This window comes from Lissotriton helveticus, chromosome 1_1, assembly GCF_964261635.1.
Source record: "Lissotriton helveticus chromosome 1_1, aLisHel1.1, whole genome shotgun sequence".
In the NCBI taxonomy this organism is placed as follows: Eukaryota; Metazoa; Chordata; class Amphibia; order Caudata; family Salamandridae; genus Lissotriton; species Lissotriton helveticus.
Genome location: NC_136057.1, coordinates 2,144,383,313 through 2,144,398,807, shown reverse-complemented (window position 1 = coordinate 2,144,398,807; position 15,495 = coordinate 2,144,383,313). Strand labels below are relative to the sequence as shown.

General features: G+C 42.5%; 1 protein-coding gene across 3 annotated transcripts in view; it reads right to left on the bottom strand.

Moving 5' to 3' along the window:
* CCDC18 (coiled-coil domain containing 18) overlaps window positions 1-15,495 on the bottom strand; it is a 1,360,824-nt gene that overhangs the window by 1,119,022 nt on the left and 226,307 nt on the right. For all 3 annotated transcript variants that reach the window (XM_078646342.1, XM_078646344.1, XM_078646343.1), the window contains one exon: window positions 13,067-13,195. In XM_078646342.1, the coding sequence (XP_078502468.1) occupies window positions 13,067-13,195 (129 nt within the window). The remainder of the gene's footprint in view (window positions 1-13,066; window positions 13,196-15,495) is intronic.

Genomic DNA, 15,495 nt, shown 5'->3' with positions numbered 1-15,495 from the left:
AAATTAAGGGCGACAACTGTTCTGACCCTCAAGTTTAAATATAAAAAGGGTAGTGTAGCGGGAAAATTTGATGTAAGACATTCTCCGCTCTGGAACAGAAATGCTTAGTCCGTCCAAGGAGACAGGGTTTTTTGTGTATCAATCCTCTGCATTGCTACAGCAAAGGAGAGGCTTTCTTTCATGGCAAGGCCGAAGGAGGGGTGGTTGGGGGTGGGCGGGGGAACTAAGACAGTGTTTGGGGCAGTGCCTAGACCACTGGCATCCTGTAACCTCTCATACCAATTGTCATCAACATATTGGGGAACAAAATCAACCCCTTCATCACAACTATTATTGTCGGAGTCTGTGCCAAAGTTATTGTGCTATACATGGGCTCTACCGCAAGGTAAAGGCAAAGTATCTGAATTAGAGGGGTTGCTGGATGGCTGCATCCCAGTCTGCTTCTACTTGAAGAGCCAGGTCTTGAGAAGCCATCTGAAGGCCAGCAGGTCCTGGGTCTGATGTAGGCCTGTAGGGAGAGTGTTCCAGGTCTTGGCGGCGAGGTAGTAGAAGGATCTGCCGCCGTGGGGATTTATCACAGACATCAGTTTACAACAATCCCTACAAGGCTTTAATCCAGTTGTTTTGGGAGGTGACCTCTCATGCACTCTGAGAACATTTGAAAAAAACTTGTCAAAAGATAAAAAGAGTAGCTCACAGAAGGTGGTGTCTGTGTGGCTCCGCTCATTATTTTCGGAGAAGTACAATGTCGTCACAGAGCAGCAGGATGCCACCTACCAGGAGTACTGCTTTGAAGTTTCTTGATCCAGGTTGACACCTGGTAAATATTCACAAGGGGAGGAAGCTGCGGTTAAAAGAATCCATAGGAATAAATGTTTTACTCACATGTACATCTGTCACAATCCAGGATTGGATATACAGTTATGTCAGAGGGTAAGTAAGAAAGGTTAGTCCAGGTTCCTTTACAGGGACAGATCATACACTAGTATCGGTTACTCTTGATCTGGATGAGTCCATTCCTTGTGACAGGCAACGGAGGCTGGAAAACTATCTGTTGAGGGCTTGGTCAACAGAGCAAATATTAAAAAGTGCATTATGATCAAATGCAGGTCCCCAATTTTATCAGATGGGTCTCCATACTCTACATGGACCCCACAGCGAAGATGAGATCAGGTGGGTATATATCAGGAGCTTGGAATATAGAGCAGGACACCAGGCAGAGCTGCCCACTTTCCCCGTCAATTTTTGCCCTGGCCATGGAGCCCCTGGCAATTAGTCTACAGTCAACACTGGGGTGGAGGGGCAGTGTGCATGGGAGCTGTGGAGCACATAGTTTGCTTCTATCTGGACAACGCCCCAAAATATTTTGCAATAGCCTGAGATATCAGTACCACATCTAATGCAGTAAATGCAGAAATTCTTCAGGGTATACGACCTTGTGGTCAATCAAGAGACAATTAATTGATATTCCCCCAACCAGAACTGGAGGACAGGTCATTGGAGGCCTTGCCACATGTTGGGCTGCAATGGGAACTGGAGGCATTTAGATACCTGGGGACACGGGTGGCACATACAACAGAGAAACAATATTCTTTTACTATGGGAATTGTGCCAACAGGCTTGAGAGCATTGGTGACCTTCTGGAAGTCTCCGTTGGTGGTGGGGAGAATCTCACTGGCGAAAATGGTGTTACTCCCTAGGTGTTTATTCATACTCCAAAACTCAAAATGCCTGATCCCTCAACATACGTTTAAAGAAATGGATAGTCTGTTAGTGGCATTGATCTGGGCGAGTAAACGAAGCAGGGTAGCACTGGCAAGTTGTCAAACTAGATTCCACATGGGGGAGGGGGTTTGTTTGATCTGGCGTCACATCTGCAGCACTGTGCTCAGTGGTGTGCTGACGGAGATAACTGGGGAAAAAGCCTACTAGCTGGGGTCCCAAGGACGGAGAACGCACCAGCGACACTGATGGTGGAACCTCCGCATGAAAGTCCCTACCCATTTATAGTCCAACAGGTCCCATGCAGTTGGTTGAAGGGTGACTATACCACCTGCAGGAAGATATCTGGGCGGATCCATGTGCTCCTCTTTCAAGATTTGCCTTTGGTTGGGGCGTGAGGTTTTGAGGACACGGACTGCATGCCACCTCAATGTGCATAGTCAGTGTGACAGCTCCTTTGTCTCTGCGTCCACTTTTGCAATACAGTGCAGGTGCAAGGCGAAGTGTTTCTTTATTTGTAACTCCCCACCCCATTCTAATGAGAAAATGTCTACATGAGATCATTCCTGTGCACATGTAGTTCCAGCACAACCTGATTTACAGAAGGGGCTGCACAAGCGTCAGCAGTCCCTTCGGTAATACCAAAGTGCCACGAGGTGCAGAAAGTGGGTGAACACGCCCTTTGCACCCCTAGACAGTTTTTAGTATACGACCCCAGATAAATTTAGATCCAGGTTCCTGGGAACTGATGGTTTAGAATTGAGAACATGTTGGGAAGAGGATTCCACTACACATGTTTGGTGGCAATGTTGTAAGTGGGGTATCTTTTGGAAAGAGGTATTGACAGTGGTCAGGCAGGTCAAGGAATACCAAATTCCAGGATATCCGTGTTTTTGGTATTCGTCAATGAACTCATAAAGTAGGAGGAAATGGGGAGTCCAGCTTGAAGCCAGTATAACAAAAAATTACCCTGTGGGGGTTCAGGGACTCTTTCATAAGTACTTGTGAATGTATCTGCTCTATCTCAAAGTTATAACCTGGTTCTAAACTAGAGGTCTTAAAATATCCAGCTATGGGTGATATATAAAAGAAATATTTGCCTGGCACTGAACCTTTGTCTTGAGGTACCAAATCGAACATGCAGATGCTCCTTGTCTCGCTCAATGCGGAGAAGGTATTCAACGGATCAGCACTATGTTCAAATTAAAGGATAGAACTAATTTTAGACCAAGGATTAAATAACTCATTAAGGCATATTTTGTCCAACCTTCTACAACACTCAAAATTCATAATGTACGTAGCAATAAAATAAATTAAAATTCAGGTTTACTTCAGGGATGCCCCTTTCTCCCAGCATATATGCGTTGGATTTTGAACCATTAATTCATAAAATGAACGCCCATCGCTTGGTTATGGACATGATGATAAACAATACAATATATAAGATGGTTTTATTTGCTGATGATATTTTGTTTTATTACTAATTTGGAGACAACACTCCCAGTCCTTCCTTATTCAGCAGTTATATAGATTCTACAGGCTGTTTTAATATCAATTATGCCAGGTTCACAGTGTTAGGGAAGACGGATCTGCCGGTTAGGCTTCGTAGTAGCCATAGATTCCTTGGAGTATCCGGGAACAATAATCACTACGTAGAGGCAAAGGTTAAAAGAGGCCAAAATCCCCCCCCCGCTCCTTGATGTTCTCTTACATAGATGGGGAAAATACGAAATAACATGGTTTAGCATAATTGCCTGCTTTAAAATAAATTTGATCCCCACATTACTGTAGGTCACTAACACCCTACCATTTATATACCCAAAGGCATCCAGGATAAACGGTTAGCTTTCACCAGGAGAAGTAAAACCCCATATGTATATAAGAAAAAAACATTATGTCACAGAACATCTGAGGGAGGCTTGGGATTACCACAAATTAAAAAATACTTTTGAGCCATACAGTTCCCCCCATTACAAGATCTTACAACAGCCAGAAGTACTAAACTTTGAGTAAAGGTGGAAGAAGCATTTCCATTTAAACTAACACGTGTTATAATGGCTTCCTCTGAGAATGAGAAAAAAATGATTGTACTGGAAACCACACGTCACATTGATGTTCGAATAAGGAGGTTGAGGGAGGTTTAGTGATTTCATATCAATTCCCAACAACCCGTATTTAGAACAATAGATTTCCCTCCAGGTACCATACACATGGGCTTCCAATACTAGTTCAGATATGAAACCGCTACATTGGAGGAGCTATTTGAAAAGGGCAGGTTCTCATGCTAAACACATTATGTGAGTGACAGATCATAATAGGACATACTACCTTTCGTTACACACAATTTCGTTATACACAATTATACACAATTATAAGACTGGGTTTATACTGCCACACAAGACCTGACACCCATAGAATCTTCACTGAAAGAAAATGAGAGATATTACTAGATTATATCAATATTTACTGAGCCCCACGGCATTAATTATACCTGCATATGTTGTTAAATGGGAAGTGGAGTTGGGACGAGAAACTGATACGACTTTGTGGCGCCATACTTGGGAATGAGCCTCATTGGGATCCATCTGTACCCCATACAAAGAGAATCATTATACGGTTGTGATGATATAGTACTTGACCTTTACTCGCCTTAAATCGATGCTTAGCTCCCATCTGGAATGTTGTCAAAGTGGTACAGAGAAGAAAACAAAGTCCCATATGTGATGAGAATGCAAGGTCATTCAGCCTTAATGGAGGACTTTAGTTTCCAGAACTGAATATATCACTGGAATGCAGTTACAAAGGGCCCCCTAGGCTTCAGTGTCGGGAGATACAGGAGATGCGTCTGAATAACCGGTGAATAACTTGAGAGGGAAGCTCATCACTCATTAGTTTAAAGTGGCCAGGTTAAGAGTACTGCAATTTTGGAAATCCCACTTTCACCTCCTATGAAAATATAGTGGACAAAAAATATGGGGAATATATGCTATTGAAAAACTTACAACAGTGTCGCAAAGTCAGAGTTGAGAAATTTGAAAAGGTGTTGGCACCCTTTCACACCCAAGCAAATCAAGAGGGTAGAGTTTAGGCCCAGGAAATGTACCTAAGATTTTATATAAATGAACATTTTATGACCCTAGTTTATGAGAGTTCCTCAACTCATGTCAATATTCCTGGGTGTCATAATAGCATCAGACTTCCTCAATTTGAGTTGGAAACCAGGGATTCCAAAGAAAGTTTCGATAACATTACTAGCAATGTGCAGGTACTTACTAGGATGTGATACAAAATGGTTGGAAAGATTTATTGTGAATATTTCACTTGTTTGTATGCTGTGTTGGTATTTAATGATTTTATCATTTTGATGCATTAATTTGTTCTTGATAGTTTTCGCAATTCTTCAGACCATACTATTGATGAAAATACAAGGGGCGAAGTGATACCAAATGTCTATGTTGAGCTGTTTGATTTTTTTTTTATATTTATATTTTTCCCAGCCACAAACATAGATACTTTACGAAAGAACTACAAAAATATACCACTTTGATAAAATACAAGGGACGAAGTGATACTAAATTTGCAACCCCCAAGTATTGATATTAGATCACACTTCTTATCATCACCAACATAAAAGGGAAGTCGTCGAACAAAACTTTGGTGAAAATTGGATCAGACCACATTATGTACAAATGGTTATAAAAAACTGAGGTCCACCGACGCACCTGGCCTAAATGGCTTGCCAAATGGGCTCTTTAAACACGACCAAGCGTTCTGGGCAGAATACCTCACCCCAGTGTTCAACCACGCCTTCCAGAAACATACCACCATCAAGGAGAGGAAGCATTTTGCACCCAATTTTTAAGCAGGTGCTAGATCGAACCCGGCTAACTACAGGCTGATTGCTCTCATTGATGTAGAGGCCAAAATCTACGCACCAAACCTTTTGACAGCACTGGAAGAATGGGTCACCAAGTACAAGATCCTCCCAATCACACAGACTGGGTTCAGGCCGGGAACAAACACGTTGTGTAATTTGTTCGCCTTAAATCTTCTTGTCGAAAAAACAAAGGACAATTCAACAAAATTGTACACCTGTTTTGTTGATTTAAAAGCAGCCTTCGACACGGTGCCAAGGGAGATCATATGGCAAAAGATGGCAAACTGGGGTATTCGACCAAGGTTATTGCAGGCCATCATCAACCTATACACATCCACCTGGGTCAAGATAAAATTAGGGAATGGTGAAAGGACAACAGCAAAGATTCCAACCCATATTGGCCTAAAGCAGAGATGTGTACTGGCCCCTACCCTTTTTAACATTTTCACTGCAGACCTGGACAAGAGGACATTGGAAATTCAAAGCAATCCCCCGAAGTTAGCCCACCACAAAATAAGCAGCATGCAGTACGCAGATGACATCGTCCTATGCAGCAAGACTCCAATGGGCCTACAGCGTTCCATCACAAGGTTGCACGAATACACCATGGAGCATGGTTTGCTTATCAATCACAAAAAAACGAAAGTCATCTGCTTTTCATCAGATACAGGGCGGCAAAAATTAAAATGGCATGCAGCAGGAAACATCATAGAGCAAAGTGTAACCTACAAGTACCTAGGAGTAGTGGTAGACAAGGTTGTCTCTAAAAGATCATTTACTGTATAGGAAATCCCAGACAAACTATGCTTCGCCCTAAATTTATTAAAAACAAAACTGAAATGTCCATCCAATTCATACTTGCTAAAAGTAATCACAGCTAAATTTCTCCCAACCCTCACATACGGCTCGGAACTATTCAGAGGAAAAGACGCAAACTTCCTGAATCTTCAACAATCAGCGTTATTTAAAGACATCTTTCAGATCCCGAAGTCTGTATCCCAAGCTCAAGTACGACTGGAATTTGGGTTATTAAACCAACACTAAGTAAGACAACCAGCAATACTAAAAATGTGTTGAAAACTAAAAGCGGCACAAGAGGATTCACTGATGGGGCATTGTTGGTTCGAAATAAAGAATCAAACAAAAGGAAAAAACGCCTGGAATACAGTCCTAGAAGAAGCTTTGATAAACCTCAAAATGCAAGAAGCATGGAACACAAATTACACCTTTGCGGCTTTTAAAAAAATAGCCAATAATGCGGCAAAACAAAAAGCCGGGATTACAGATAAAGCTGCACTAGCAAAGAAAAATCACGGTTGGATGGTATTAGCTACATACGAGAGACGCTCTCCACAACCATATTTAGTTAACCACATCTCAACCGCCACCCAACAACTGATACTTCGAACCCGGATGGGGGCTTTTATCTCAAAAGATCAGGTTCCATCTTGGAAACAAACTTGGTTAACATCACTCTGCAGACTCTGCGGCCAAGCTGAAGAGACTCTGGTTCATTTACTGTGTATTTGCCCATCATTGAACCATCTGAGACGTTTTTATCTATTACATGCATTTCGTACATTTCAAATTAGAGCATGTCGTCCAGCAGTCATGTTAACATTGAACAGTCAACTGTTACAGGTAGCATGCAGGGCCACCAGATTTTTGCAGAAAGTTAGCTTCTTAATACAGAAAAACAAAAAATAGTGTACGAGATCAAATGTTTAAAACCTAAGGACCGAGGTACAAATAACTGTTAGAACTTAAGATAACTTTCTTTTTTAATATGACATTATAGATTGCCTGTGTATGTTTTTACTTTTTAAATGCCAATTGGAAGATTTTAGCACAAAACAATTGTAACGGTTTTAATTAACTATATACAATAAAAATGTACTTTACTTATACTCAATTTCTATGTGGAGCTGTGTAATTTAATTTTTTTTATTTACAATTTTTCCAGCCACAAACATAGATACTTTACGAAAGAACTACAAAAATATACCACTTTGATAATCTTCAACATAAACAGGAAGGATGGTAGAGGTGGGGGTATTGCTATTGCTCCTAAAGCTCCTCTAGAATGCACCCTCTCTCCTATCTCGGTTGACCATAGCAAAGCGGCCTCCTTTACCATCATTACTGGACCGAATCACTCTCTCTCAGGCATCCTTGTGTACCGCCCCCCTGGGAGGCTCTATGATTTTACTCCTAATCTCATGGAAGCCTTAACCCATCTAGCGCTCAGAAAAACACGAATAGTAGTGCTAGGCGACTTAAATGTCCATTTTGACGACCCCCTCGACAAAGAGGCGGCTGACATCAAATCTGAGCTACTCTCCCTACAACTAGAGTTAAAAAACAACGATCCGTCACACCAACAAGGACATCTATTAGACCCTGTATTTGGAAACTGGAAGGGAGTTCAGACCCTATCTCCCCAGCCAGTACCTTGGTCCGATCACTTCATTATCCCTATACTACTCCAACTTGAAGGGACTGAACATCACAAACAAAGCTCACAGCGATATAAACGCAGGAAATGGAAAAATTTCTCTACTGACTCTTTTATAAAAATTATCCATGATGAGGGCCCTCCTAAAGGATCCGATTGTGAGACAGCATATGATCACCTACAAGACTGCATCACGAAAGCACTGGACATTACTGCCCCTATTCGCACAGTAACTAATGCCACGAGAACAAAAAAACGGCCCCGTGGTTCAGTCAGGAGCTCCAGTTTGCTAAAACGGCTTGTAAAAAGCTTGAAAGACAATGGCGCCTTAATTTCTGCCCTGAAATCAAAGCCCGATATAAAGCAACGCAAAAAGAGTATAATAAAAAGGTACGCCTATCCAAGGCATCTCACTATCATAAACGGATTCTGGAAGCTGAAAACTCCTCGAAGGAGCTCTTCCAGATTTACAAAGAAATCTCTATAATCGACTCCAACTCCACTCCCCATAATGATTCAGTGGAAACCTGCAATAAAATTGCTAAATATTTCTCTGGTAAAATCACAAACATATATGCGAATTTCTCTAGCAATATAAAACCTGGCATTGACTTTACAGAGAATGAAGACCACATACGCACACAATCTTGTCTATGTATGTTTTCTGTCCCTCCCACTGAAACACTGATAAAAATTTGTAAAAGTATCAAATCCGGCTCTCCTCGAGATCCCGCGCCACCCAAAATCTTAGCTGCTAGCCTCTCGGTCTTAGAGCCCCATTTCAGACATATGCTCCAGATATCTTTTTCCACGGCATGCTTACCTGTAGAATGGAAAAAAGCCATAGTGTTCCCCATTAAAAAAAAAAACTAACATGAGTCAGGACATATTGGAGAATCTACGTCCTATTTCCCTGCTGCCCTATCTCGCTAAACTAGCAGAGAAAGTAGCCAATGTCCAACTTATGGCTCATCTTGAGGCCCAAAATGCCTTTCATCCGTCACAGTCGGGCTTCAGATCGAGCTTCTCCACAGAGACAGCACTCGAGAGCAACTGAAACTCTGCGGGAAGGAGCCGACGAGGGCAAAACCATGGCCATGATCATGCTGGACCTCAGTGCCGCGTTTGACACTGTAGCACACTCCATCTTGCTACAGTGTCTAAACAGAGCGGGGGTCACTAAAGAGGCCCTGGGATGGCTGAAAGCCTTCCTTACTAATAGAAGTTTTCAGGTCCAAAGAGGAACTTTCCTCTCAGACAGCATGACATTAGAACAGGGGGTACCTCAGGGCTCTGCCCTGAGTCCCACCCTGTTCAACTTGTACATGGCACCATTGGCAGAGGTGGTCCAATCGTTCGGCGTAGAGCTTGTCTCTTACGCCGACGATACTCAACTCTTGATCTCCCTGTCCCAAGCTCCCTCCTCCGAGGCTGACAATTTCAAATCCTGCATGTGCAAGCTTGCTGCCTGGATGACCGAACATTGCCTCGAATTAAATGGTACAAAAACAGAGGTGCTCATAATAGGAGGGAACAACACAAAATGGACCAAAGACTGGTGGCCTACCTGTCTAGGACCCGCACCTACTCCCAGTCAGGAAGCTAAGAACTTGGGTGTCTGGATAGACAACAAGCTCTCCTATGACAGCCACGTCAAAAAAACAGTAGGTAAGTGTTTTGGAGTCATGAAATCCCTTAATCGCACCCTAGACCTGCTCCCATTGAACTCCAGGCGCACTATGACTCAGGCACTTATTACATCCCGAATAGACTATGGGAACGTGCTGCTGCTAGGCACTTCCGAAAAAAACATCAGGAAATTACAAGTCTTGCAAAATTCTGCTGCCCGTCTAGTGCTAAGACTCCCCCGCAGAGCTCCTTCCAGACCCTCCCTGGCTACCCTCCACTGGCTGCCCATTAGTAAGAGGATACAATTCAAAGCACTCCTCTGGTGCCATAGGATTATCCATCACAAAGCCCCCTCCTACATGTCTGATCTAGCCTTACTCTATGAGCCTAACAGATCCCTACGCTCCAAGGGAACAGGTCTGCTCAAAACAACACTCCCAAAAAAAGCTAGAATGGGAGGCAGATCCTTTCGCACTCTTGCAGCTAAAAATTGGAATACCCTCCCCATGAACATCAGAAGAGATAAAAATGAGGCATCTTTTAGAAAATTGCTGAAAACCTATCTATTCACTCTCTAATTGCTTGTCTTTTTTGGCTCTACCCTCCTAAAACTCTCTCTCCACAGCGCGGGGACACGCCGGGAGGCGTCACCAGGCGCTTTACAAACCCCTATAATAATAATAATAATAATAGGGAACATAAAAGACATTGAAAAAAAAGACAACCATATTTCAAAGAAAAAAACAAGAGAAAATACATTAAATCCCTAGTCCCATTGAAGACAGGACCATATCCTATTGAATCTTTGCCGGGACCGATGGCCTCAAGATTTAACTAATGCCATCTCCATTTCATAAATTTCCCTTAACAGTATCCAAAATTAATTAATAGTTGGACTAGTACCTTGAATCCAAGAGCGGGCAACATATAGTCGTGCACAGGCTGAAACAATAGAAGCAAAAGGTTTCATAAGGCGGCCCAACTCAGAAAATAATCCCAATGTGTCTTATCACTACGATCAAATTGAGGATTTGTTTGACCCGCGTTGCGAGGTGGTCTGCCCGGGCAGATCGACTGTATGCACGACGGACTTTCCAGGCAGCTAGAGAGCGGGTGCTAGCATCGGCACCGGTTGTGGTTAAGAGTTCTCGTCGCTCCCGCGCTCTCAGTGACAGAGACAGAAAGCGCTCTGTTGAGTGCACAGACAGGGAGTTGAGGATCGAAATAGTCCTGCTGCGCACTAAAGGTCTACAATGCTTGATAGCAAGTATAAAAGAGGGTTAATAGGAATGTCACAGAGCGAGCGAACGCAACACCAAGGCTTTGTTTGAAAGAATTAATTTGTATTGTTACAAGGAAAACGCAAAAAATTATACATAACCATATACGGAATGTACAAGAATAAACTAATGGCAGTGCGAGGTGTCCCAAGTGTGCTTAAAAGAACCAAGAAAAACAGTTAAGTGACATTTGGTGAAATTATATACAAGGTTTCAAAAGGATGTTCATCAAAGGAAGCGACCGTTTTTTGAATTGAAATCACAAAGACTAGTGAAGCAACTCTATACAATCATGATGAACATCCTTTTGAAACCTTGTATATAATTTCACCAAATGTCACTTAACTGTTTTTCTTGGTTCTTTTAAGCACACTTGGGACACCTCGCACTGCCATTAGTTTATTCTTGTACATTCCCTGCATTATTGTCACTATCGGGAGCCGGGGCCTTGGCTGTTCAACAAGAAGCGATGGATGAGGAACCCTCGCTGGCTAGTATTATGCAAGCATTGAGTACTCAGAGAACAGAAGGTCAGGAATATTCCCAACAGGCTAATGCCGATTGCAGCGAAATTAAACAAGCATTGATGGAGGTAACATCCAAGGTCGGTCAGCTCTCTTCCGATGTTACTGACCTACAACAACGAGTTGCTGCTGTTGAAGAATCTAATACATACACAGTTAATTTGGCAAAGGCACATGACTCAAATGATGGCAATGCAATCGCAGATCTTGAAAATCGTCAGAGGAGGCAAAATATCAGTATCTTTGGCATTTCAGAAGGAAGGGAGGGTAACGACCCACAGGCTTTTGCTGTAGCTCTTTTCCAAAAAGCCTTTCCTGGTCTAGTTGATTGGGATATGGACACTCCAGTTCAACGGACACACAGATTGCCTTTATCACTGTCAACCACTTATGGCGGCCAGTCTAAATCTAAATAACTTTGCCTGGCCAATCCTTGTGTTTTGGGGAAATTTGTTATTGTGTCAGGCTATATACTTCAAGGCACGCCCAACTGCGCCGGTCAAGGTGGACTCTATGTCTAGTTTTGTGCGCTCTGACCTATGTAAAGCAACTATAGACAAACTGTGGAAACTCCGACAACTGATGGACCCTTTCAAATCTGTATGTTCTCAAGTGTTTTTTACAGGAGCCGGGAGTCTCAAGATTTTAAAGGATGGTCGGCGGGATTTTCCCTTTAATGAACAGGATGTCAAACAAGCGCTATTAAGATGACAAGCAGCTGGCAAGGAGTGAATCAAAGTTCTGAAACAATGAATACTGTTCTATCTTTTTCTACTGACAATTCATTGAGATGGTTATTCCTTCATTTGTGTCGGACTGCACAGTCTCCTGCAATCAACCATGGCATGTTGCCTTTCATTTGTGGCTGCACTAGGGCCTCTGGACTGGCGGGTTTCAAATTGCCAGTGTGCTTTTCAATACAGAGAGAATGGAAGCTCTTAAAAAAGGAGACGGGTAACTCTCTTTGCACCTCCCTGCACGCAACCAGATCTACCCTGCTGTGGGATGACTGGAGTTTTCCTGGGACCCTGTGCGTACCTCTGTTCTCAGGGCCCTATTGACCGATTGTAAACCTACATGTAGCGCACTCTCAGTGCTGCTCATTACAGGATGTTTGCCCTTGGACCACATATGCAGTACAGCGCCAAAGCAAAAACACAGGTCCAAGTCTCATTGCAAAAAAGGGAACGCCCCTTGGAGTTCATGCCAGTGCACATTTAGCACTGGACAATCCACATTATGAAATGTGGGATACTTCTTTCAGTCTATAGAAGGCTGCCGGATTGCATAATGCAATAAAAACAAGCAAAATACCACACTTGAAAACTAAACTTGATGCTAAAGGAAATCTGCTGAAGTGCCACTAATTAGACTACAGAGGATCTTCTTGTGTTCCTGAAAGCACGTGGTATGTACATTTTAAATACTAAGATGTTTACAGATAGCAAACAAAGATGACCTGTTCTTTCAGATAAGTAAAAACACCAGCATTTCATATCACTCTATAAAGACCACGCTTGTTCCTCAAAACCATGCTTCGTTTGTCACAGGAAACTGATGATTTTTTTTACAATATTACCTTTTCGTGTGCCTGTTCCGCTCCATTAATTCAAGTTTCAGCTTTTTTATTTCTTCTTTATATCGGTGCACAGCATGCTCTTTTTCAGCAACAAGTTTCTGACTTTGATCTAGGCGATTTTCTGCAATTCTACGAAACAAGATCTCCATCATTCAATAAATGAATTAGATAACAAGTAAACAAAGCATACAATGTAATGTACTAACAATCCATCTGCTCATTAAATCTGGAAATTAAGACAAGGCTGTAAAAATACATTAAACCATTTTTGGCAAAGTATAGTTATCCAGATATTGGCTTTCACACCAATCGTTGGTCACATTACTTGATGCCCTACAAAGCCTTAACATAGATCTGAACAATCTTCCTAATGTTCAATGCAAGTCAGTCCTTCAGATTGCTTGAAATGCAATCTGTAAACAAGGATAAGGGCTCCAGATAAAGCTCATCCTTAGTAGGCAACTTAATGAAAGGAGACAGAGGAAGAGTGAAAGAGAACAGGCAAATTTTTTTTGTGTCCTCATCTCACCAGTAAGCGTCTGCGATTCTTGTAACATCAGAGCAAGACTAGAAATATATCTTATATATATATATCTCCTACAGCTGTTGCCCTGCTGTTCACCCTATCTCATCAGCCTCGTGGGGGTGGTGCTCGGCAGCTGGTGCAGGACCCGCTTCACATATAAGAGAAGTTCTTGCTGTGATCAGCACAAAGAAGAGCCGGCACGCCAGGATTCAATTTTACAGCAAAACTTTAATTGGTAGGCTGACGTGTTTCGACCTGCCGGTCCTTTGTCAAAGCCACACATGAAAATGAATAGTGCCCTAATTCCCTTAAAAACAAGTTAACTACACGTTCACAATGACAATGGTGAAAAGACTAATAGAGGGCATACATAGTTTACATACTCGTATTGAAGTGAAGCTGCTCAATTCAAATTCATCATCAAATAAGGCAATTTCACCATTTTCACTGTAAATGTGTAGTTAATATATATATATAGTTTTTTAAATATATATATATTAATTGAAGAAAAAAACACAAAGGTTAAAGTAGCATTATAATTAGATGTGATAAAAAGATCAATTTTTTGCTGTAAAAAAAACTTGAAATTCACTGGAATAAATAGTTAACCCCTTCATTGCGCCCGTCGGCCGTCGCGAGCACTACTTTCGTAGTGCTGCGCATGTCCGTAGGCCGACACGGCCCCGCCCACCTAATCAAACCACCGCACTGTGCCGGAATTACCTCCGCGGTTAAGCGGCTAATGTAACGTTATAGTTAGGCGAGTAGGTCGTTGCCAACGTTAAGGTTTCCAACACAAAAAACACAGAAATTTACCAGATATTTTAGCAGAGCTAACTATAACTTGAACTGGTTATGACCTCAAATATTTCATCACGTTATAGTTATACATTGAAGAACAAGTTACTTACCTTTGGTACCGCCTTATCTGGTATATACACGATCTAGCAGCAGATTCCTTACTTTTGAATTTCCGAAAGAGTCAGACTGGATCCGGAAGATTTTTCTTCAAGCAATACCCCTGCTCGCCAATAGGTTGCGTCAGTCGGCACCGCAAGAAGTCATCAGTGTCATTTGCGCTATAGTGACGTCTGCGTCATCTATATAGGTACCACCTCGGCGGGCTGATGTCCGTAATTTTTCAAAACTTTCCATGCCAGAAGTGCACTGACATTGATGTGTTTTTAACAACTAGGGCTTAAAAAGAGATTAGCCCTGACCTACAAACATGTCCACAGTTCAAGAAGGATGGGTGGGTGATTAAGGAATCGTCAGCTAGATCACGGCTCTATCAGCTAAGGCATTACTGAAGATAACTAACTTGTTCATCTGATAGAGACACCTAGCCGCATATTCCTTACCTTTGAACAGATACCCAAGCAATACCATGACCGGAGGGGGAACTGCTGACACGTTTAGATCAAAAAGTCCTACCAGACAGAATGACCAAAAAGGCCTTCACTGCGGACCTGACCGTTGAGGCAGTGATCCTCTGTAAACATGAGGAGGGTTGCCCACGTTGCTGCCTGACAAATGCCAGGGACTAAAACTACACATTGCAACGTTGTGGTAGCAGCCTTAGTTCTGATGGCTTGAGCTCTCAAGCCTTGAAGAGGCGGCTTCTTAGCCAGAGCGTAGCAAATCTTGATGCAGAGGATGACCCATCGTGAGATTGTCCTCTTCTGCACCACACAACCTTTCTTTGCCCTCACTTTGCCCATGAAAAGTTGGTCATCCACCTGAAATTCTTTTCTGCTGTCAAGGTAGAGCAACAACGCTCTTTTTGGGTCCAGGCGGTGGAGTCGCTCCTCTACCTTAGAGGGATGTGCGGAGCACAGAAAGTGGGCAAGGTGACAGACTGCCCCACATGGAAAGGTGTTACCACTGTCGGAAGGAAAGAGGC